This window comes from Miniopterus natalensis, chromosome 17, assembly GCF_054644295.1.
Source record: "Miniopterus natalensis isolate mMinNat1 chromosome 17, mMinNat1.hap1, whole genome shotgun sequence".
Taxonomy (NCBI): Eukaryota; Metazoa; Chordata; class Mammalia; order Chiroptera; family Miniopteridae; genus Miniopterus; species Miniopterus natalensis.
In genome coordinates this window covers 25,520,998-25,546,340 of record NC_142097.1, presented here as the reverse complement: position 1 = coordinate 25,546,340, position 25,343 = coordinate 25,520,998, and the positions used below count along the sequence as shown (strand labels likewise).

General features: G+C 52.5%; 1 protein-coding gene across 1 annotated transcript; it reads right to left on the bottom strand.

The window, feature by feature from the left end:
• Window positions 1-13,844: 13,844 nt before the first annotated feature.
• On the bottom strand, window positions 13,845-15,558 carry EPOP (elongin BC and polycomb repressive complex 2 associated protein). Its single transcript, XM_087825617.1, has one exon. It carries the CDS (start codon window positions 15,392-15,394, stop codon window positions 14,252-14,254), a length of 1,143 nt encoding a protein of 380 aa, XP_087681743.1. The 5' UTR covers window positions 15,395-15,558; the 3' UTR covers window positions 13,845-14,251.
• Window positions 15,559-25,343: the final 9,785 nt, after the last annotated feature.

The window sequence follows — 25,343 nt, the reverse complement described above, 5'->3', positions numbered from 1 at the left end:
AGATTTTTCCATCTGCCCTTGAGCCAGAGCCTCATCTTTCTCCCCCCTTTCCCCCTCCTGCCTGCTAAATTCTTTACAAATATCTGGGAACAGAGGAGATTGCCTTCGATATTCAGTACTGAAGCCACTAACTCAGGTCTCTAACATACCAGCGAGGGAGGGAAGATGCTAATGATCCTCCCCTGTCACTCACAGGAAACTGGAGAGCTCAATGACACCCCAAGGTCATACAGCAGCAGCCAGACTCGATGTTCTGCCCCCCTCCCCCTCCCACTCTGCCCTCCTCCATGGTTTGCTCCGGATCTGGGGTGACTCGCCACTTCCTCACGCAGCCAAAGGGCTTCTTCCCCCTGGAAAATCCCCAGACACTGAAATGACCAAGATCAGGAGGAGCCACTGAACCTAAAACACAAGTTCAAATCAGACTTCACCCTTCTGACAGCTGTGCGTCCCAAGGAAGGGAAGCTGTCTGTGCAGGCTAGGGGTGCTGATCCCTGACATGTCCCTCCCCCCCCCAATGCTGAAGCCAGACAAGCAGCCAGGAACTGGCGCCCCTGTTCTCCAGTCCCTCTGCCGCCACCCGTGAGCAACAATTCCGGGGCCTGACATTCTCTCGGATTCACACCACCTCCCAGAGCCCCAGCCAGGAGCGCTTCCTGGATGAAATATTAAACATGCAAATCGGAGACAGTGCCTGAACGAGCGACAGACTGCACGACCACAGCCTGGCAAAGGAGATGCACGCCGTCCGGGGGTGGGGAGGGGGGTGAGAAGTATATATAGATATAGACTTTGGATCTATCTGTGCAACGTGTGTATAAGGCAGAGAGCAGCAGGGATGGAAAACTACCACAGCAGCCTTCCAGCTGGGGTGGCCTGAGGTCGGCAGGAGGCTGGGGAGGGAGGGTCAGGAGGATCCCCAAAGCAGAGAGCTCAGAGTGGGGGATGACAAAAGCCCTTTGTGCTTGGATCTGGGTGGAGGGGGCCGGAGGCTCAGGGCAAGGCACTGGGCATTGGGTTTTGGAGAAGAAATTGGTTAGAGACAAGGCCACTGGGAGGAAGAAGAGAAAGGTGAGAGAGGAGGAGGCCAAGGCCTGGGGAGTCACCAGGAACAATGTCTCACCTCCCATGGGGCACTGAAGGCCCTTTAATAGGTGCCCACATTGACCTGGGTGTCATGGAGCTCACATGACATTGACTCAGTGTGGTTCCACCTTGGTCCAGATCGGCATTAAGTTGACAATAGTGTTGTTCACACTTTAGTGTGCATTTGAATTTTGAGGGGCTTGTTAACAGTGCAGGAAGCTGATTCAGGTCTGGGTGAGGCCTGAGATTCTGCATTTCTAGCAAGCCTCAGGTAATGCCAGTGCCGCTGGTCTACCCACCTCAATCGAGCAGCCAAAGTCTACAAGGAATTAGAACTACATGGAGTTCACTTTGGCTCAGATGGGCATAGAACTCACAGGAGTTCCGAGGACCCCGGGGTGATGATGAAGATGGTGTCTGTCCGTGGTGTCCAGCAGGTCAAGGAATTAGAACCATACGTCACTTCCCTGGGTCCAATCTGGCATGGAACTCCCAGCCCAGAGTGTCAGAGCTTCCACAGCAGCTCACACAAAAATGTCCACAGGGCTCCAGACTGACTGGAGCTCGTGGGGCCTGGGGTGACATGGAGGCCAGGAGGCTTGAACTAACTAATATGGGGCACACATTGCTTCAGAGAATCAGGGAGCCCACAAGAAGGAGTTGGACTGAAACAGAGCCACTTTGACCCAGAGTAAGATGGAGCCCACAGTGGGGTCTGGACTGACTTGGAACCCACAAAGGACTAAGGGTTTACCCACTTTGGCCCAGGGTGACATGGAGCTCACAGGGCGTGGACTGATATGGCACCCAATACAAAGCCCCTGAGCTGAAGAAGGCCTGCAGCGTGGACCCCACACATAGCAGGGGCTCTCTGTGGACTCTCCAGGACTGGGGACTTGGAAGACAGGAAGGGAGGAGCCAGAGGAAGCTGCAGAGAGGAGGGGCCAGAGCCAAGATGCTGCCAGCTCTGGGGCTGTTTGCCGTGGGCTGAGTGGTACTTGGCTGGGCCCTGGGTTGGAAGGTGTTGAGGGAGAAGGTGCTGCTGCTGCTGCAACAGCTCAGATGGAGGAGGAAGTGGGAAGCTGGATGCAGGGTGGCAGGGGGCCCTGGCACGGGGCCTTGGCACGGGAAAGCAGGGCCTCCACAGGGAGGCCTGGCTTAGGCAGGGTCCACTGCCCTACCCACGGCCCTGGCATTCAGACTCCCGGCTCCCATTATATACGGGAGACTTGGGGAGTTATTGGGTTAGTGGTTAGGGACCCCAGATGGTGGGGGGTCCAGCACGGGGTTGGGGGTACAGACAATAAGCATCTTCTCGTTTGGGGACTCAGGCCCCAGAGGAAAAAGGATTCTCACCCCCTGGGACAGGAGGCCCTTCCCATGCAGCCAGGTCCCTGGGCAGAGTGCCCTGACCCCATTGTGTCCTTCCCCAGGGGAAAGAACAAAACAATGCAGGTTCTTCTCCCTGGGGGAAAGACCCATCAGTATCTGGAGACGGATGCTTGCTATCTTTTTCTTAACTAAATCTAGCCTCACTCCCCCATCTGATCAGATATCCCTCAGCCCTATGCCCCACCCAAGTGAGAGGCTGCTCAGGGTCTACCTGCAGCTTCTCTTTACTGCCCAGGTGAAGGAGGGGAGGAAGGGATGGGGGGGGGTTGCTGTGGGATCTTGATACAGCAGATCTGGCAGTATCAGGCAGGAGGGACGCCAGACTTTTAACAAGGGGGAAAAAGACATTTTTCTTGACCAAAGCCCTAGAGGCCTATTCCATACAACATGTGGCCCCCCGCCCACCAGCCCCAGGCCAGGACACCCCCAATATCTCCACCTCTCTGTCTGCCTCCCACACCCCCATTCCGGGTCTAGAGTGATAAGGTTCTCCCCTCCTCCTACCCACACTTTTTTGAGCCCGCTCCTCCCAGGGCAGGTGTCAGGAGGAAGCTAAGGGGCCTCCCAAGTCCAAGGGTACCTTTCCCTGCCTCCTCCCCTCCTCCACCCTACCATCTTTCCCCATTCAGCCTATTACTGCTAGAAATCGATCCATAACTCCACTGCTTCCTGCATGCTGACCTAGTTTCTGGCTCAGTGCGGAGGGGACACGTCCTTACACAGTCCTAGACACAGAGCCGTGCATAGCCCAGGGACACACGCTCCATGTACCCGGGATAGCCTGACGCAGGACCTTACCGTGTGCATTCCCAAACACACACAGACTCACGCACACATGTGGGCACATCCAGAGACACCTCCCTGACTCAGGAACACACCAGGGACCCCCTCACACACGCAGGGCTCCCTTATTCATAGGACCAACGGATACCTGTGCATGAACTTACAGGTCCTCATGAGCCATAGACACAATTCTCCACAGGGCCTCCCCACTCTGTCTCCATCTCCAACTCCTAGATCTTCATCTTCTAGATCAGGGAAGCACCAAAGGAGGCACCTGGCTCCCCACAGGGCCCTGCTACCATGCTGCCCCAGCCATGGGGCCAGGGATCACCCAAACCCAAGAATAGATCCCTGGTCTCCCTTCCTCCCTCCCTCTACTGGAGCTGCAGGTGACTTATTTCCCGGAGACAGGACCCTATACCTCCATAGAAGGGATCTAGGGGAGAGGGACCCTTCCCTTCTGTTGTCATGGCAACAAACTTAAGGTCATGTGACTTTGGTCTGTGGAAATGACAAGAGATGGGGTAAGGAACCCCAACTGTAGGGCCTTGAGCATTTTACTTAATCCCTCCCAGCTGTTCCTCTGTTAAAACAAACACTTGATTGCACAGGTAGGGAATATGAGAGCCTTTGTAACCGTCAAGCTCAAGGCCACAAATGTAAGAGTTTATTCCGCCTGTGGATGATCACATGTCCAGAGGGGACCTCTCACCCCTGCCTCCCAACGGCCCATAAAGTCATTCAGGGAAGACTCATGTCACCAGCCACCCTGCCCACACCCCTCATATTGCAAAGACTCTGGCTCTTGACTCCCAGAGCGTATCTCCAACCCAAGTCCTGCTGTCACACTGGGTAGCCTTGGGGTCCCAGCAAAACAGTGCGGGTAGCCTTGGGGTCCCAGCAAAACAGTGCGGGTAGCCTTGGGGTCCCAGCAAAACAGTGCAGGTAGCCTTGGGGTCCCAGCAAAACAGTGCCTCCGCTGACCACATCCCTCTTTCCAGGGCCTTGCCTCCCTTCTCCCACCTCAGCTCTCTGTGTCTTCCCCAACACCTCCACACCCTTACCTCACGCTTCTCAATTTTCTACTGACTTCTCGGCCCCATCCTGTCTTCACCTTCCTCCCCCGTCCAACCCCTGGGCCCTCACTTCATACCCTCACCCTCGTGGTGCTTGACTTCCCCTGCAAGCTTCGGCAAGAACCCCCGCCCCGGGCCGCCCACCTGCCCGCTGGCTCCTGCACCCCAGCAGCTAAACTCAGCTGGGAAAAGCCCCCACATGCAGCAAGTGTGGTGCCCCCACCAACTCCCTGCTTCCAACTCTCTGTGTAGTTAGCAGAGTCCTCTTAACCTCACGGTTTCTCCCAGCTCCTCAGTCCTCTCCCCTCCCCCACTGTGCCCCTCACCTAGTCTCCCACTTCTCAGGAACATAGAAGCTCTCTAGAAAGTACCCCTACTCCTGCCCCCACAGCTGCCAACCCACCCATCTCCCCGCTCATCTCTCTTCTGTCTCATGCATGTGTATGTGTGTGCACACGTGCGTGAGTCAGAGCACGCTGGCCCCTCTCCACCTGGGTCGCAGCCCCTGCCCCTCCACACAGGCCTCACTCCCTCACTCACCTTTTTCCAGGGTCTTCAACCCCTAGTCTCCCCCAACTCCACTGTCATCCTGCTTGACCGGGAGTTCCCTCCTAGGTCCCCCTCCCCATTTCCTTCCTTTACACCCAAGGTTCTCAAAAGAGATGCCTGCGTCGACTGTATCAACTTCTTTACCTCCTGTATCATCCCCACACCCCTGAAAGGGGGCCACTAGAGTCACCAGTGACCTCCTAGCTGCCAAGGCCGGTGGACCACCTTCGTTCCTTATTTTATCTGATCTTCATGCAACATTCAACACTCTTCCCCGCTTTATCTTGATGAGGCCTCTTTCCTTGGTTCTCCTGTTAGTTAGGGTAAGTTATATTAGTTAGGCTATTTTTTTTATATTGTATTTTAACTTTATATTGTACTAGTAGGCTAATAATTTTTGTTATTAAACGAATTCATTATATTAGTTGGGTTATGTGGCTAAGTTGTGTTAGATAAGCTAAACTCCTGTAACAAAGATCCAAATAGGAAAGTGGCTTAAAGAATGTAAGGTCTTGTTCTCTCTCGTGTTCCCAGGGAACGCTCCAGGTCAGTGGGGCTCTGCTCGCTCAGTCATTGGGGGGCCCAGGTTCCTTCCGTGGTGTTGCCGCACTGCCCCCTAGGGCGCTGTCAATGATCTTAGGCTGCAGCTGGGTGACAGCCATGCTGGCCCCAGCTCAGGAAGGGGAAAGGGGGTGGAGACGGGTATGTCTAGGGTCTTAAAGCCCAGGAGGAGAGGAGGGGCCCATTCCACTTCTCCTGGGCCTCCCACTGGTGGGTATAAAATCACATGGCCACATCGGACTACAAGGGAAGCTGGGAAGCGAGTGTACCTGGGCAGCCAGGGCAACACAGACCTTGGGGGACAGTGGATGACCAGTAGTGGTCACCAGAGTTCCACAGTGTCCCTCCTACCTCCAGGACACTCCACTCACCTTGGTTAATGTCACTCAGGGTTCTATTCTTGGATCTCCTCTCACTCGGACACACATCCCCTGGTCATTCTTGCCCAGCCATATGCTAACGACACCAAACATTCTACCTCCAGCCTAGATTGCCCTCAAGCAGCAGACTCAGGGCCAAAAGCTGGGATTCCAGCCAGACTCCTCCTCTCCTGACCCCCACACTCAACCCATCACGGAGGCTGGCAATTCTCCTCTATAGAGGCCTCTCCCTCCTCGCAGCTGGCTTCCTGTCATTTCTCCCAGCTGCTGCCCCCAACACTTTACACCTCCCCCCAGTGAAATGCAGGGATTCAGGCCCAGCCTCGAGCCCTCTTCTCTTCTCACTTTTTCATCTTTTCCTGAGCCTGCATCTAGCCTCCAACCTCCATTTGCACGGACACCCAGGTGACTCACACGAGTATACTCTGACCTTCCCCTTTCTCTGAGCATCGGACCCAACATCCACTCAGATGCCTCAAGGGCACCGCGGACTCTACATGTCCAAGCCTGAATGAAGGCTGCTCCCCATGTTCCGACCCCAGCACAGCATTTCCTATCCCACTGTCAACCCCACGTCTAAAGCCAGAGTCCTGAGACTTACTCTTGTCACCTCCTTCTCCCGCATCCCCCGGATCTAATCCTCACCACATTTGGTCAGTTGTACCTGGGTCCACTTCGTTCCCCGGCGGCATCCAGCAACCCTGCATCCATCACCGACACAGGCCACCATCATCTCTTGCCTGGACTATGACAGTAGTCCCCTCACCAATCTCCCCACATCTGCCTTTGTCCCCAGTGTCCACACTGATGCCACAGTGATCCTCCCAAAACAAAGATGATTGCCACAGCCCTGCTTAAAATCCACCGCTGGCTTCCCAGTGCTGCCAGAACAAGCCAAAACCCTTACCTTGCCTGCAGGGCCCTGCATGATCCAGGCCTCCCCCTGCCTCTGCCCAGCATCTCCCCACGACTCTAGGCTCCGGCCACACTCAGTTCCTTAATGCACATTTCTCCCTCCAGCTCCAGGACCATTATCCACACTGTCCTCTCTGCCTGGCACACTTCCCTCTCCTCTCCTGGCATTCATTCCTAGTAATCATTGCAAGCTCCTCTCAAGCGTCACTTTCCCAGAGAAGCCTCTTCTGCTCTCAGTGCCCAGGTCAGATGCTCCTGGCCCAGCCCCCAGGCCCTTGCACCCCTTTCCTTCCCAGTGCTGTTTCAGCTGCAGGATTCTTCATTACCATGGCCTCCCACCACCACCACTGCAGGCTCCAGAGGGGCCAGGACCTTACCTGTTTGCTCTCAGTGCCTCGCACAAGGCCCGGCACATAGTAGGGGCTCAATTAATATTTATTGAACAAATAATAAATAAAGTAAGGTTTATGGCCACCATGGTCTGACTGGGTCATGCCTCAGGGGCTCCCCAGTGCTTTCAGAATAAACTCCTTAAGCTGATATACAAGACCTTTTGTGTTCTGGCCTCTGTCTATTTAATTTTTTCTCAAATGCACCCCATGTTTCAGGCACTGTGATCTGTTTAAGAGTCCCACTCACTCAAGCCTCAGTGCCTTTGCTCTGCCCTCTCTGTCCTCAGCATCTCCCAGGCCTTCATCACTTCATGAACCCCGCCCCCCCCTTCAAGTCTCAACTCAGATATTTCCTCCTCTGGGAAGTCCTCCCTCACGCCAGGCGCTTCTCCCACATGCTCCATTGTTCCCTCAGCCTCCCTGAGCTCCATCTCCACTTGGCATGCTCTACTGTGACTACTTGCTCACTCACTCTCTCCCTTAATAAGCTGTGAGCTTTGGGGAGAGAAATATGGGGTTTTAGTCATTTCTTTCCCCAGCCCTTACTCCATTGTCCAGGACAGTTAATGCCTAAGTAAATGTTAACTCTCTTTGCGCCTCTTCACTGCCCCTCCCATTCCTTTAAAACTGTGCCACACATAAAGCTGACAACTGGAAATGACCCAAACATCCATCAATGGACTATGTAAATTGTACATTATTCATAAATGAAATACGACATGGTAATGAAAAGAGTAAACTGTTACCCGCAACAGCATGATGAATCCACACGCAAAAGAAGCCAGACCCAGAAAATTACCTTCCATTTATATGAAGGTCAAAAACAGGCCAGCACGGTGGCTATCTCAAGGTCAGGGGGATTGAGTGGGATTGAGCCTGGCGGAGCCTCCCAGAGAGCTGGCAGTGAGGCTTACCTAGACCTGGGCGGTGATCACACAGACATGTGCCTGTGTAAATGTTAATCAAGCTGGATTTTTTGTGCACTTTAAAGTAGGTAACGTCACCTCTATTTTTTTAATGCTATAGTTTTTGCAATAAATCACCATGGATAACAAACTTCTCCTGTCTGAGAGTGATTTCCTACTACAGAGTCCCCTGATTTTAGGTACTAATACTGAAGCTCAGAGAGGGTAAACCACTCAGCTGGAGTCACCCAGCACATCTGTGGAGACTTCACACCCTAAGGAGAGGACTGCATGTCCTGCTTTTCCCATGCAGCTAAAGGTTTCTCAAGGGCAGGCTCTGTGTCTTTGTGTCTCTGGCACAGAGCTCTGTGACCTCCAAATATCAGGGGGCTACCTCCGGTTCATAACTGATCACTGCTGGGTTAGTGAAACTTGGCAGTTGTGTTGTTATTAAGAGCACAAACTCTAAAGGTACTATTCTGTAGCTGTGTTGTATTAACCTCTCTGTACCTCAGTTTCCTTATCTACAACATAGGGTAATAATAGTACCTTCTTCATAATGTTGTTCTGAGGGTTAGGTGAGTAACTGAGCATAAAGTACTTAGAACAGTGCCTGCCTCCAAGAAAGTGCCATGTAAGTGTTTGCTATAATAAATGCTATTAAGGGAAAACTCAGTCAGACAGACCAGACCAGAGTGAAATTCTGCTCCTCTGCTGGCTGTGTGACCTCAGGCAAATCAATTAACTTCTCTGAACCTTCACTTCCTTATCTATTAAACAAAGATAATAATAACTATCTATTGTTATTAAGGCAAAATAATGCATGCAAAGCACCTGACTAAGTCCTGGTAGGTAGGTAAGGAGCATTTCTTACAAATCCCTCTAATCAAACCCAGCACTGGGACCGGCTCAGTTGCCTGGAAGAATTAATCCCTGCACCACGCTCCCTTCGCCAGCCCGGCATCCTCCTCCTAGTGCTAGCAGACAGCATCATCTAGCGGACATCTCTGGAACTGCATCTAGCCAAGCGCCACTGGCCACGCTGTGGTGCAGTGCTTTTAAGTAAGCCTTTTAAAACACGCACTCTGCATTGGACAAGTATTTGTTAGATGCCTGCGGCGATAGGACACGGATCCAGAACCTAAAGAAAATGAAGATATACAAGATGACTTAGAGGGGTGCAAGAAAAAAATTAAAATGATCTTATCATCAATACCCTATATTTTTAAATCTTAAAGAAACTATAAATACCATATAGAAGGACTTGGAACACTGGACAATATCTTCTCGGGAAGTTTTTACAATTTCAGGAGTGATTTTGAAGTGACCATTTTTGTGTCAATGACTCAGTTAAGGCCAAAGCAATGAAATGAAAACTTAGGTCAGAAAGGTGATCCCCCCCGCAGGGCAGCCTGACTTAGCTTGCTGGGTTGCCACGGAGAGGGGAAGCGGCAGTGTTTGGCTCCAAAGCCCATAATCTTCTGCCACACTCCAATGCCCCTCCCGCAGAGTGGAGAGGTCTATAGAGTTCTTCATAAAAGAGTAAAGAGGGTCTAGAGGTGACATGACCATGTCCAACAGTGGAAATCAAAGAATACTTCATGGAAGAGATAGCATTTCAAGTGGGCTTGGAAAATGAAGATACAGAAAAGGGTAGATGGCTGGGAAGGAAGGGCATTCCACTGTAATCGACCACACAGTGTATAAAGTGAAATAACAGATCTAGGCTGGACAGGAGAGTTAGGGTCAAAGCATAGAGGGCTCCGAATGACAGGTCAAGAAGGATGCATTTAATAAAATGAGGGGACCCACTGAGTAAGGCGGTAATCTGATCTGAGGGAAGCAAGAGAAATCAAAGATACAGAAACTAGTTAGGTGGCTACTGCAATAGTCCAGGCTAGACTCATGGGAGCTGCACTATGAAGGACAGCATACAGGAGATACTGGCAAGAAATAAAATGACACCAAGAAGATGGTGAAGCAGGCATTGGAGGGCTCCTCAAGGGCATCCTGGGCTATACTGAGGACCAAGTGGTCTTCTGCAACTTTAACAGTGACAGCCACTCTTCCACCTTCGATGCTGGGGCTGGCATAGACCTCAACGACCATTTTGTCACACTCATTTCTTGGTATGACAATGAATTTGGCTATAGCAACAGGGTGGTGGACCTTATGGTCCACATGGCCTCCAAGGAGTAAGAGCCCCCTGGACCATCAGCCCCAGCAAGAGAAGAGAGGCCCTCAGATACTGGGGAGTCCCCCAACACACTGAGAATCTCCTGACCTCCACAGTTTCCACCTCTGACCCCCTGAAGAAGGGGAGGGACTTAGGGAGCCCTACCTTGCAGTGCACCATCAATAAAGTACACCGTGCCCAGAGAGAGCAGGAGAGGGAGGGGGAGAGAGAGACAGTGAGAGGGAGCTCGAGCAGGAGGAGGTCCAGAAATAGATAGCAATGGGTCGAATGGGAGACCTGGGTGAGAATTCAAGGTGCTGAGTCTTGGGGAGGGAATGGGAAAAAAGGCAGAGCCGTGACCAGAACGTAGACATGACCAGGGGGACTGATGTGGGCAGGGTGTGGAGACAATCAGCTCGTTCTTCATTAGGGAAAATATGAGTTGCCAGTGTCTACACAAAGATGGGGCTCAGGAGAGGGGCTGGGCCGGAGGGTGGGGAGGCAGGGACAGTCATCTGGGAGTCACTTACCTATGAAGGTGCAAGCTACAGATTTGGGAGAAGACAAAAGGAATCACCTGGGGAGACTTGGGGGTGGAGGGTAGACACCCCCTGGACATCACTGGGCTCCCTTTTTTTAAAGCTTTCTGAGGACAGAGGAGGGAGAGGAGGCACAGAAAACAAGAAAGGAACCTGACAGAGAAGTAGGAGAGGTTGGTGAACATCCAGCAATGTCATCCATCACGGAGAGATCCGGGGGTCAGGACAGCAGGGAGGCAACCGTTGGATTTGTGGTTGGGGGTGGTCATGAGTGACCCTGGAAAAAGTGGTTTCAGGGGGCAAAAGTCAAACCAGAAAGATTTAAGAGGCAAGAGGCAGAGGGTGTGAGGGCAGCTGAGGCGGCCAGGACAGGGGAGGTGATGGTGAGCAGAGCTGGATTAGCGTGAGGTCGGCCCCAAGGCCTTGTGGACAAAATTTAAGGAGGCACACACTCTCAGGGCTGTGCAGGTGGCCCTGGTGAAGAGGGGCAGACGCAGGCCCGAGAGCTGTGGAGAGATGGAGGCCCACGGAGAGAGAACCTCTGAGGCTACAGGAAAAGAAATAACCCGGCAAGAGAATTCAGAGACCCAGACAGAAGTGAAGACCCTCGATTTCCACATCCCGCAAAACACACCGTGGCCAGTAGCAGAGCCTGGAACCTGGGGGAACATGAAGGATGGGGGAGAGGCAGGCAATCTGGGAACGGGCTAGGGACACCCCACCTGGAGCAGCCAAGACACCAGGGAGGAAGGGGGAGCTTCCTTGGACCCTCCTGGGGACAGTAAATTGAGCTTCCTTTCCCCTTTGGTGAGTGTTGGGGGAGGGGAGTCCCAGCACCTTCGGGGTCAGCCTGGGAAATGCAATGGGTCCAACTCTTCAGTTCAGGGAGGCTCGGGGCCCCAGCTCAGAGGCAGCACTCCACACCAACCCCAACATGTTCACCTCTTCCAGAAAGTACGGGCAAGTTCCTCCTTTCCGGAGCTGTTTCTGTGGTGGGCTGAATGGTGGCACCCAAAAGGTATGCCTGTCCTAACTCCCTTCCCTCCAGACCTGTGAGTGTGACCTTATTTGAAACAAGGGTCTTTGTCAATGTAATTAAATTAAGGTTGTCAAAATGACCTCAGGCTGGATTATCCAGGTGGGCCGTAAATACAGTGACAAGTACCCTTATGAGAGACAGGAGAGGGGAAAGCCATGTGACGATGGAGACAGAGACTGGAGTGATGCAGCCACAACCCAAGAAATGCCTGGGCTCTCCCCAGAAGCTGGAGGAGGAGGGGAAGGAATCCTCCCTGAGAGCTGTCACAGAGACCATGGCCCTGCCAACAGCTTAATTTCAGACTTCTGGCCTCCAGAACTGTGAGAGTATAAATTTCTACTGTTCAAAGCCACCAAGTTTGTGGCAATTCGTTACGGCAGCCCTAGGAAACTAATATAATTCCCTACTCTATAAATTACTAGAAAGTTCCTAGCGATGCTTCCAGCCCTGAGATTCCCCAGATTAAACCTTTCAGCAAGGAGGGGAGTTCCAGGTCTGGTGAAAAGGTGCTCACAGCCCCACCCCCCTCCCAGGATGAGGCTTAATACTTTCACTTGAGGAGGGAAAACAAATTAAGGGCCCACCTCCCACTCCTCAGAGGAGAGTCCCAAGGAGTGTTTCATGACCCACCACCCCTTCCTTCTTCGCCCAAAGCTCATGCCATCCCGCCCAGGCTGGGCAAAGGGGCCAAAACTAACCCGGACCACATTACTAAAAGCAAGGAGCTTTATAAAACAGGACTTCTGCCTTTCTGAATTTGTCCTTGCAAACACCACCCCCTCTTCACAGCGGCTCTCTCCCCACCCGTCCCATCTTCCTTCTTCCTCTGCCTTCCGTAGTCTTGGGGGGCAAGATAAGAGGGATACCCCTGAAGCACAGGAATGGAAGGCACTCTCCCGCCCTTCTCCCTCTTCCCACGACACAGCTGGAGGGGGGAGGGGAGGTCAGCAGGGTTCATAAAGGCCAGATGTTGAGGAGAAAGAGAGCAGTGCCCACCCCACGCCCACCACCCCACCCCCACCCTCACCCCCCAGCAAGAAATAATGAAAAGACACAGTTTTTAAAACGAACAAAATTTTTATGGTCCAAAACAGTATTTATCAAGAATCTGCTCTATGCAAACAATAACTTTTTACAAAGCATTTTCACAGAAAAGGAGACAAGTCCTTCCCCAATATCGTATGCGGGAATTGTTCCTCCCTCACCCCGTTTGGGGGGAAAGGGGGTTTTATTCTGGTGTGGACAGAAGGGTCACTGGGTCCCTATGTTGTTGGGCAGGTCCTCAATCCCCAGGTTCCCCTCACACCTAAACTTGGAATCTCCCTAACAGCTAACCTCCCCTGACCTCACCTGGGTGGAGGAGATATCCACTCCATCCCTCCCTGACTCTAGGGGGATCCTCCCAGCCTGAGGGCGTGGTCCAGGCCTAGCTCTCCCCTCCCCCCCAGAAAACAGAACCTCTGACCTCAAAACTAATCCCCTGGCCCTGCCCCCTTCGGATCCATCAGGTCCCTGACAACTCCCAAAATGCCAGAAGTAAAGGGGAGGAAGCTGAGGGTACCTCAGCCCAGTTCCCACCCAAACCCAATCCTTGCCCCTTCAAACCCCACTGGACCTTGTGGTTTGGCCAAGATCCCTTCCATTTACCCCTCCACAAAAAGCAGCTTGTCCTGTGTCTACAGCAGCCCTGCCCCTCCTAATATGAGGAGTAAACTGGAGGAGGGGGTTGGTTTATCAAGGGGCATCCTCTTTCACCCATCAGACCTCATAAACTGAAAGCAAACAGGAAAACTGAAGAAGGAAACTCCAAAACTGGACAAAAGGGAAAAGCTGGTGGCTGAGACTGACATCTCGACAATCGGGGGTCTCCTGACTTGGGGGCCCCTAGGAAGGGGGTGATAGTCCCCTTGCTCAAGCTGCCCTTCCCCCATGAAGGCACCTTGGTGCTATGAGTGCTGGGGAAGGCCTTAGGGGAGTGAAGGGTTAAAGGCCTAGATGGTGGGGGTGGGGGATGCCCCCAGGGAGCTGCCAATCACCTCCCCACCCCCACCACAGCCCCCTCAACCCCGAGCTCGCCCACAGAAACAACCGGTTTGTCCATCACCATGGTCTCTCTCCATCTTTTTTTTGCCTTGTCTTCGGGCTGCAGCCTCCTTAGCTCCCCCTGGGGTGAAGGCACTGCCCCCAGAGATCCGAGATGGCAGAGGGGAGGGGCTGGGATCTATGTCATTAAATCTTTTCCGTTAAGCCTTCTCCTGACTCCAGCCCTTCGTTCATCTCCAGAGGATGAGGGGGAGGGGGTGTCACCCCAACCAGTTAGGTGCTTGAAGATCACTGTCATTTGAGGTCCCTCTGACCACAGTCCATAAACCATAAAGGGGCCAGGCAAGTGTGAGAAGGCAGCCGGCAGTTTGGCTGTGACCCCAACTTTTCCCTCTTGGTAGAAGAGGTCTCACGTTCAGAGCTCCTCCAGGTTGATCCCCCAGAATTTGACGCCGGGGGGCTCAGGGACAGCGGGACCCCCCACCTGCCACCTCCACAGCGGGTGGGCAGGCGGGGGCTTGGCGTCTCCCTGGAGGCGAAGCGAGGACGCCGGCCTCAGGTCTCCGTCCTCGCCCACGACCAGCGCCGGGGGACACGGGAAGCAGTCGAGGAGGCTGAAGGTGCTGGCGGTGGGGAGCGTCGGGGCCGGGCGGCGGGGCTGCGCGCTGCGCGGGGGGGGCGCCGGCCGCCGGCGCTTCTTGGCGGCTCCCCGCGCCGGCCCTTTCGCCGCCGGCCGCTCGGGCCCCCTGCGCAAACTCGGCGTGTCGAGGGCGAAGCCCTTCGCGTAACACCACAGTTTCGACCGGCGGATCAGTCGATCGAAATGTTCCTGGCGGAGGTTGCCGGGCGCGGCCGGAGCTTCGCTGGCCGTCGAGGGGCTGGCGGCGGGTGCCTCGGGGCCGGCCTGCTGAGGGGTTCCGTCGACCGCGGCTGTCTGGCCGGACTGGGGCGGCTCGGGCGCGGCCCCGGGCCCCGCGGGCTCGATGGAGAGGCCCGCAGGTGGCGGCGAAGGCCGGGAATCGGGCTTCTGAGGCGGGCTGGCGGCGGCAGGGCCAGGCTGGGACTCGAGACCCAGGGCTGGCCTACGCGGAGCCGAGGCGGAGCTGGTCGGCGATTCCCGAGGGCTCCGGGGCGCCGGGCAGCGGCCCGCAGGAAGGCCGGAGCGGGCGCCGAAGTGCGGGAAACTGCCTCCGCCCTCTTCCTCCTCACGGCGGCCCCGGCACACTGCGGCGTCGGCATCCTGGCCGGCAGGGGGGCTCGGCAAGCTGGACCGCCCGGCCTGTCCCGCGAGGTGCTTCGGGCCATCCGGGGCCCAGCCGCCGGCGCACAGGGGGGCGCGAGGGCCCAGCAGCACAGGAGCCCGCGGCGCCGGCTCCCCAGGCCCCAGGCCCAGAGAGGACGCCCGGGGTTTGGCAAGGGCGCAGAAGGCAAGGGCACGCAGGCAGAGCGGAGAGAACTCCTGGGTCCCCAGACGCGGCTTCCTGGGTGTCGGGGAGCAGGGCGACCCTCGCGGGGACGCGGGCACTGCGAGGCGGGGAGCGGGGCACAGAGTCTCCATGGAACCGCCTAGGGGGGTGCCCACTGAGGGGGCCCTGGTCCTAGCGGCGGGATGCCCTGGCTGCCCGAAGAGCCCACGGGCGAGGGGAACATCGCCCCCCCTCGACGGGGAGGTCTCCGCTCACGGTCGCCCCCGGCCCGCCCCCCTGGGCCTCGAAGCTCTAGCTCCCTCCTCGATCTCGTCACGCGGCCCTCCCGGCGGCCGGACTCCTGGGTCCCCGCGAGCCCCTGCGCGGTCGGCCGCCCTTCCTGCCGCCGCGTTCCCTGAGCAGCCCCGGCGGGAGCCCCTCTCGAGTAGCCCGGAGCGCAGAGGCGGGGGAAACAAAGCGACCGGCGACCGCGGGAGGCGGGAAGGACCCCGGGCCCGGCACCCGGTGCCCGGGCCCAGGCGGCGGGGAGGGCGCCTTCCGCCCGCTCGGCTTCTTTCTTCCCCGCTGGCTCCCGGAGACCGCGTTATAGAGAACTGCCCCCTCGCTGCCCCAATACCAGCGCCGGGGCCGCGAGCCCGCAGCTGATTGGGCGGCACTGCCGGTGACGCGCGCCCGGACCCCACCCCTCTGGCGGAACCGCCCCCGTCCCCATTCCGCGCACAGACACACACACGTGGACCTGGCGAGGCTGAGCCCGGGAGGGAGCGTGCGCGGGTGGGTCCGCGAGCGCCAGATGCGCCGCTGCACGTGGCCGGGGGACGTCCCGGCGCTCGGTCGTCGCCAAGCAATTCCTTTTTTCCCTCCACAGTCGCGGTTTTCTCATCTGTAAAATGGGAATGTCCGTATCTTCTTGGGGCTACTCGAATGAAAATAGATGAATCTCAAAAACAATGTCGAGGGATGGGATGAAATGAGGCGGTTGTGGCCTACAAGCTTTGCGCAGCGGGGACTCCCCTGGGCAGAGAATGCCCCCTACCTCTCTGTTCCAGTCCCCTAGAGCAGCACCTGGTACACAGCGGGCAAAAAAGGCTGAACGAGTAGTTAGGAATTGAGTACGTGTGCCAGGTGAACATAGGAAAACATAAATTAGGGGGCGGGGGGGGGGTATTACACCACGGAAGACGATAGACTTTCTCAGTACCTGTTTTATTTCTCTAATGCAATTTCTAAAGGGCCTCTTGACCAGACTCCGAGGGGCTAGCTCTGACTTCTGAGTCTTGAGCTTCGAAAATGGGTTGAGGAGGCCAGAGAAGGGGACACACAGACCCTCACTCTTATCTCCCCCAAAACAGTAAAGCAAAGAAAAAGTGAATCCCAAATAAAAATCCCCATAATGGAGGACCACCTCCCCCCCAGCACGGTCTATTTCCTTACCCTTCTTTAGGTTCTGTATAGCTTACTATGATATGAAAGTCTGAAAATGTATTGTCTGTCTCTCCCATTAGTCTGGAAATGAGCCGATGAGAACTTTGTCGTAATCACTCCTGCATCCTCACTGCCTAGAACCATGCCCAGACATAATAGGTGCTCAATACAGAATTTTAAGTAAATGAATGAATCCCCAGAATATTTCTCTCATGATAAAAATCAGGTTGGAATATGGCTGCCTCCCATCCCCAGAAATATAAAGAGAGCTTGGTATGTTGGCTTGGAGTAAGTGTGTGAAGGGGGTGGGGAGATGTCACAAAAATCTCATTCTGGGGTTAGGGTAAGAGAGGGTTCCTGTAAGGGTACAAATGATGTGGCTTGCGTCTGCCCCTCCTGGCCGTGACAACAGAAGCAATTTTTTCCTATGTGTCAGCAAATAATACTTGGGAAGAAAGGAATCAGGAAGGTCACCCTCCCCACCTCCCTTTGCAGAGGCCAGGGGTAAAGGCCCCAAGGTGGAGCTAGAGTTTAACGAATGGGGGACAGGGATGTTCTGTTGCTCAAAACTCTCACCCCCTAGCATCTTCTACAGGTTTCCAGGGCAGTTGACCTGACGGGAGATCCTAGGATCCTGCTGGTCTAGACTTCAGGGTCCTAAGTGCCCCAAAACCCTGCTCCTCTGCCCCCTTCACACACACAAGAGGGAAGTTCTGGAAGGATGTTGATCTTCACAGCTGTCTCTTTTGGGGAACAGTTCTGAGGACTCTTACCCTGAGACAGCAGTGCCTGATTTCTTTTGTTTGTGGGGCAGAGGGGCATTTGCTACAATCTAACTCTACTCCAGCCTCATTACAGCTGTGATGTCTGGGGAGGGGGCTTGGGCCCCACCTGCGGGAACCTGGACAATGCAGATCAATGACCTCCTCCTTCTCCCACTCCAAAAGCCACCAGCCCCCCAAATCTGAGTTTAGGGGCTTTATCAGGGACCGTTACTATTTAGAATCCTTCCATGGAGAAGGAACTCCCTCCACCTCTGCTTCCCCTTCTTCCCCTTTTTTGAATCAGGCACCCCAAGGATATACAGCCCGGATGGGAAAGCCCTCTGTGGCATAGAAGCGCTTTGCAAACAGGAATTCCTGTAACTCCCCAGCTGAAGGGACCTAGAGTAATCAAGCTTCAGTTTTCAGAGCACTTGGACTGGGGGTGCCAGCTGCGCAACCCTGGGCAGGTCACCTAGGCACCCTGAGTCTCAGCGTCCCTGTCAACGTAAAGGGGACAACAGTAGCTGCCGCACAACATTGTCGGGCGGGTGGAAACTTGATGCGAGCGGGCAGGCACAGCTCTTGCAATTCCCGTTAGCTACAGTAGAGGACACTCGACCCCGTCATCAGCCAGCGGGATGGGAAGGCGACAACACCGGTCTCTCGAACCCCTATTTCCCCATAGGAGAAAAAGAGACGAGGCTGGATGCTGGGTTCCCACCGACACCTCCGGAATAAGGCATATTCAGTATCCCCCGAGGGACCTGGAAACCAGCCCTTCCCTGTCGGTGGCCCATCTAAGTCTCGCCCAAAGGCCTGTGTTCAAGAATTTGGGAGCGGGGAACCTGCCTAGTTGCCCTCGCCCTGGAGGAAGGCATAGTAGGGAGCTGGCCCCCGAGGTCCAGCCCAATAGTAACTTCTATAGCACTGACTACATTCTAGTCTCAGGTCTAAGCACTTTATGTTATTTAATCCCCATAACAATTTTATAAGATACTATATATACACATATTTAGTTTTGTTAATTCTCACCCGAGGATATTTTCCCATTGATTTTTAGAGAGAGGGGAAGGGAGGGGGGGAGACAGAGAGAGGAATGTCAATGGCTGTCTCCCCCATGCACCCCGACTGGGGGTCGAACCTGCAACCTAGGCATGTGCCCTAACTGGGGATCAAACCTGAAATCTTTTTGGTGTGCAGGACGGCACTCCAACCAACCGAGTCACCTGGCCAGGGCAAAAGCATAATGTTTTTGAGGTTTGTTCCTGCTGTAGCGTGTATTAGCAGTCTGCCCCTTTTTATCGCTGAGCAGCACCCATGGTATAGATATAGCACAGTTTGTTTATCCAATCACATTCATGTTGTTTCCATTTTCAGTTACTATAAATAATAGTTATGAACATTTGCATGCAAGTCTTTGCGTGGACGTAAGTTTACATGTTAAAAGTGGAATTTCCAGGTCATATGGTAAATTTATGTTTAACTTTTGAAGAAACTGCCAAACTGCTTTCTAAACTGGCTATACTATACCATTTTAGATTTCCATTAATATCCATGCTATAAATGAGGAAAGCAAGAGACAGAGACTAAGTGACTTGCCAAAGGTCACACTGTTAGCAAGTGTCAGAGCCTGGACTCAGTCCCAGGTCCCAAGTCCATGCTCATTACCAAGAGTCTGCCCCATGACAATGAACCTAAGAGGGAAGCCATTTCTTGCCCTACCAAACCATAGCCACCACCATTTCTGCCTATCTTGCTTCTAGAATTCCCTAAGGCAGACTGCGTTCCAACCCAGCAGGGCTGCATCGCCCCTTACCCATGCCCACACTTTGCTCTACTCCTGGAAATTTGCACCCAGAGTTAACAGCTTAAGTTCTGGACTCAGATGGGTCTGTTCATATTCCAGACTCATCATTTAACCAGCTGTGTGATTTCGGGGCAAGTTACTCAACCTCTGCTTTAGTTTCCTCATCTGTAAAACAGAAATAGAATCTTCCTTCATGCAGTTGAAAATGTTTTATTATGTATAGTCAGTAATATAGCAATAACTACTTACAGTATCAGGTGGGTCTGGGAAATATTGAGAGAACATTTTGTAAAGTATATGATTGTCTAACCACTATGCTGTACACCTGAAACTAATACAAAATAATAGTGAATGTAAACTGTAATTGAAAAAGAAAATTTAAAGTTCTAAAAAAATGTTTTATTATGGAAAATTTCAAACCTATACAAAAGTAAGTAGAGGAATATAATAAACCTTCACATACTCAACACCCAGCTTCAACACGTATCAACTCATGGTCAATCTTGTTCTATCCTTACCCTTACCCACTTCCTCCCCTACATCCATTTTTGAAAAATCAACTTTACTGCCCTGGCCAGTATGCTCAATGATTAGAGCGACAGCGCTCACACCAAAGGGGCTTGGATTCTACTCGGTCAAGGGCACGTACCTGGGTTGCAGGTTCAATCCCTGGCCCTGTCGGGGCGCATGTGGGAGGCAACCAATGTGTCTCACATCAAAGTTTCTCTCTCTCTCCCCCCTGTTCACTCTCTCTAAAAATTAATGGAAAAGATATCCTCAGGTGAGGATTAACAAAAAAAAATAATCAACTTTACTGAGGTATTATTTAAACATCATAAATGTACATTTTAAGTGTAGGGTTCAAATCGTTTTCACAGGTTAATACACCCATGTAACCACAATTAAGACACAGAGCACAACCCATATTATCTTGAACTAAATCCCAGACATCATATATTTCAATCCTAAATATTTTGATACATATTGCTACAAGATAAGGACTCTATAAAAATACATATATATTTTTTTAACCCTCACTTTTAACCCTTACCTGACTCCTCACCCAGGGATATTTTTTCCACTGCTTTTTCAGAGAGAGCAGAAGCGGAGGGGGGAGGGGGGAAGAGAGAGAAACATTGATGCGCGAGAGATGCATCGATTGGTTGCCTCCCGCTCATGTGCCAGTGGGGCCAGGGATTGAGCCTGGGACTGAAGTACATGCCCTTGGCCGGGATCGAACCTGGAACCCTTCAGTCTGCAGGCCAACCCTCTATCCACTGAGCCAAACGGGCTAAGGCAGGACTCTATAAATATAAACATAATCTCAACGCTATTATCAAACCTGAAAAGAATTAATAGTCATCCTGCAACATCATCAAATAGCCAGTGTTAAAATTTCTAATTGTCTTATATTTTTTCTTTACAATTTGTTTAGTTTATTTCAATTAAGACCCAAAGAAAGACTTCCAGTGGTTGCTATGGCTCTTAACTCCCTTTTAATCTGCACATTCCTCCTTTACCTCTTTTTGTTTTCTCCTTACAACTTATTCACTGAGGGTACCAGGCTACCATGTAGCTTTCCCACAGTCTGGAATGTACTGACCACATCCCCAGGGTGTCATGTAATTAAGCAACATTTATTCAATAATATTTATTAAGCGTCTACTATGCACAGGGTTGCCAAATTTAGCACACAAAAATACAGAACAAATTTGTACTAAAAATTATTTATTGTTTCTCTGTAATTCAAACTTAACTGGACATGCCACATTTCATCTGGCAACCCTATCTACACGCCTAGCTAGCGCTGGAGGCACAGGGGTGAGCAAGGCAAACTTCCCCTCCTCCCCAGAAGTTTCCATTCCAGTAAACTAGGGGAGCCGGGTAATATGCAAGCAGACAGTATTCCTCCTGGGGATACTGTGAGGACTAAACAAGAAACCCATATGTTTAGCACCTGGTCCATAGATGCCCTTGATAAATGCAAGTGCTCTTGGCAGTGGCTTAGCCCTTTCCCCTTCTGTCTCTTCCCTTTTCCCATTCCTAGCCCACATCCCCAGGAACTATTCCAGGCTTGTGCTCCTGCTCTCCTTCCTTCACGTGTCTATAATGAGTTCATTCATCTATTTATCCACAGTCGCTGAGCACCCGCTTTGTAGCAAGCCCCAGGCCAGGCCCTGGGGACTCAGAAATGATGGAGACGCAACCTGGTGGGAGAGGTGGGTGTTACTAATTTGAGAAGTAGCAATAGAGGAATGACCGTGGTCCAGACAAGGTGACTGTGAGGAAGGAAGTCTTTTCAGAGAAGGTAATCTCCACTTAAGTTCTAAAGATGAGCAGGAGTACACAAAGGAGGCATGAGAGGAGGGTCCCAGAGGCAAGCAAGTGCCTGGCCTGTTGCTGCCAACTATCAGCCATCGACAGCCATCTATTCCTGTTAAGTCAAGAAGGTGCCCTGGCATTGGCCTTGTCCCATGGGCCCTCTCAGAGTCACCCCTTACCCCTCTTTCATGTTTCTTCCATCAAAAAGCCAACTATTCCCTTGACCCTGTAGGCTCCAGCCCCCATCTCCCCTCCCCTTCACAGCCAAACTTCCCGCAACAGCTGTCTACATCGTCTTCCTTTTCTCACCTCCCACTTACTCCTCAACCCACTTCCATCTGCTCCCACCTCCACTGCCACCGAAATAGCTCTTGCCGAGGTCCCAGTGGCCTCCATCACATTAAAACTGGCAGGCTCCTGTTAGCCCCCCGGTCTTGGCCTCTCAACGACGTCCCACACAATTGGCCACTTCCTCTTTCTAGGAACTTTCTAGTCTCCTGCCTTCCAGGCACCTGGCTTTCCTTGCGTCCTCCTGCCTCACTCTGCTCCTCCTTGGTCTTCAGCGCAGGCTCATCCTCCCCTCCTCAGCCCAAATGTCGGGGTTCCTCAATGTTCTGTCCAGGACTTCCCCCACCCAGCCCCGGACATTCTCCTGTGCCCGCTCCACAGTTACCATCTGGACACCGAGAAGCTTGGCCCGCACCTCTCCTCTAAGCTCTGACCAAGACACCTCGCCGCCCACTCAGCTTCTGTCTCCGGCATTTCCAAAGCCCAGCAGACTCAACCTGTTCCAAACCATCAGCGACCCTCCTCCTCTGCCACACTGGCCCCTTCCAAGGAAACCTGTCCCAATGTATGGCGCCCGTGTCCACCCACTTCCACAGCCAGAAACCCAGGTGCCACCCTGGCACCGCCCAGCCAATGCCTCAGCAAATAGTGTCATCATTACACTGCAGGTCTGCGTCTCCCCACCTCCCTTCCAGCAGCACCCCCACATCCTGCTATGCTCTCTGGCCACAAGTTCTGTTTCTAAGCCACAAAGTGGATTGCATTACCCCTTGTTTGAAACCTTTTAATGTCTTCCCATTGCTTTCAGGATGAAGAGTGAAATCACTCACTGGGCTCACAGGTGAGTCTGACAACCATACCCACAGGGCCTCCTTTAGTGCCTAAAGCAACAAGGTCCCTCCCCTTCTTCCCTTAGCAGGCACTGCTCCTTCCACTGTGATCTTTCCACCACCTCCCTTCTCCCATGCCTGGCCCACACCTGCTCCTATTCCGAGCTCCACTGAATCATTTCTGCCCCAGAGAAAACCTCTCCCACCCCTGCAGTCTGGGACCAGGTCAGCTTCCATCATCATATCCCCTCAGACCTGTGTACCTTCCTTTGAGCATTTTCATTCACTTGTCACTGTTCATATATTAGTGTGATTAATTGGATAATCACCGCTCCCGCCACACTCCATGTTTCAGGGAGAAAAGACCACATTAGAGTTTGCCTTAGCTCAGTGATGAATACATAGTTGGCACTCAATTCCATATTTTAAAATCTTTTTTATTATGCACATTTCAAACTGAAAAGAAAAGTAGAGAATAGTGAAATGAATCCCATGTGCCTATTACCTAGATGGGTAATTGTGTTAGTAATTATTAACATTTTAGCATATTTATCATTTTTACTGGAATACTTTCAAGTGATTTTGAGTTGTCATGACTGTTCACTCCTAGATACTTCAGGAAGTTTTCTTACTACAGTATTATAACCACACCTTACAAAATTAACAATAACTCCGTAAAATCATCTAATAACCAGCCCATATTCAAATTTCCCTAATTGTCCCCCCAAAATGCTTCTTTTCCATTTGGTTTGTTTCAACCGGGATCTACATAAGACCCGTCCATTGCATTTGGTTATATCTCGTCTCATTTAAATCTGGAATAGCTGTTCTCCCCTACGCCACAGAGTTGTCGAATTGCTAAAGTATTTTAAGAAAATTGCACACATCTTGTCCCACCTTCTAGATTTCTCTGATTGCTTTCTAGTTGTGTCGTTTATCCTGTGTTTCCTGTAAACTGGAAATTAGATCTATAGGCTTGATTAAATTCAGATTGACTGGCTGACGGGTAGGCCCCATTGATGACAGCTGATTCCTTTACTGCGAGTTCCTGCCTAGGGCCAGCAAGTAATCTGTGGTGCGTGGAGTAGGTCACTGTGGCTGAACAGCAGTGAGGACAGTGGGTGAGAACCAGAACTCAAAGGGTCATAGGCCTTGATAAGAAATTTGGACTTTATCCTGTAGGATGGGGAATTACGAACCACTTTTAATCAAAGGAAATCACGTGATCACACTTGGCAAGGGAAAGGGGTGGAGAAGCATGAAGCCAACAGGGACCGAGTGAGCGTTTCCTGAATGCTCGGCCTGAGCCTGGCTCTCCGCTAGGTGTTTGCCACACTTGATCTAAGTGAAATTTTCACTGTGTTTAAAAGAAAAACCCTACTTTACAGATGAGGAAAATGGAGGCTCAGACTCTCAGTCACTGGCCCAGGATCGCAACAAAAGATGAAGACCTAAGGATAACAGTGGACTGGTATTTGAGGCAAAATCAGCAGCACTTGTAAGCCACTGGCTATGGGGAGGAGGGGAAGAGAGAGCCCTGGCTGAAGCTGACTCATGGGTGGGACGCAGGAGGAGGCCAGCAGGTTGGAGGGGAAGATAGTGAGCTCAGGCTCCCAGCTGCCCAGATGTCTCCAAGCTGCTCCCTTGAGAAATGATGTTTATAACATGACAATGTCTATGATTTGGCTTCCAGCATGACTCGGTAATTAGCTTAAGTTATCCCTCATTGGCATTTCGTTCAAAGCAAGGACACTCTTCCATTCATTCTGATGAGGCCTGTTTTCTGTGTTACAAGGTGAGTGTGAACCTGGAGCTGTGCGGTCTCTCTCTTGACTCCAGGGGGCCAGAGACTGAAGTCATAGGGTGGGTGAGCTGTCTGCTCTCTCAGCTAGAGTCTGTCTGTCTCTGGGGTGTGGGCTCCCCCTGAAACAAAAGCTGCCTGAAGGTGGAGTCCTGGAACCCGCCCAGTCAATGCCCAGCATGAGTATGGTCCAGAGATTGGTTCCAGGAGCCACATGAAGGACACAGTGACAAGGAAGATGGGAGGCAGATGCACAAGCCAACACTCTAACCACTGAGCCACAGTGGCCAGGGCGGGAAAACTTTTATTTAAGAGGTATCGACATGGTAGATTTTATAAGACTAGGCAGCTAATCTGGAGAAGGAGTGAGAAGAGCTGAGAAAGACCCTCCAGTTTTTGTCTCAGAAGAGAGTGGAGGCTATTAACTGAGATGGGACCTATGAGAGGAGGGTGGGTCCAGGGATGGGGAGATATTGCGTACAGTTTGGGTCTCAGTGAACCAAATCTAAGTAGGTGTGGTCTGAGGAGACCTGGGAAAGGAGGTCTAGGACTAGAGAAAGGAGGTCAAAACTAAGTCACAGGAACACAAGTCAAGGTAGAAACTACAGGGGTAGATATGCTCTTCCTGGGAAAGTCGTGTGGATCCATACGGGATGGGCAGGGGAACAGGACCCCAGCAAAGACAGCTGAGACATGTGAGAGGGTGAGATGTGCAGGGAGGTCATGGGGATCCAAAGCCATGGACAATGACTGAAAAGTTACTGGCCTTAGTGATTCTGAATGAACCAGTCAGGGGTCTAGGAAACAGGCTCTGGCTTATTAGCAAAAAGAGAAATGGGAGGG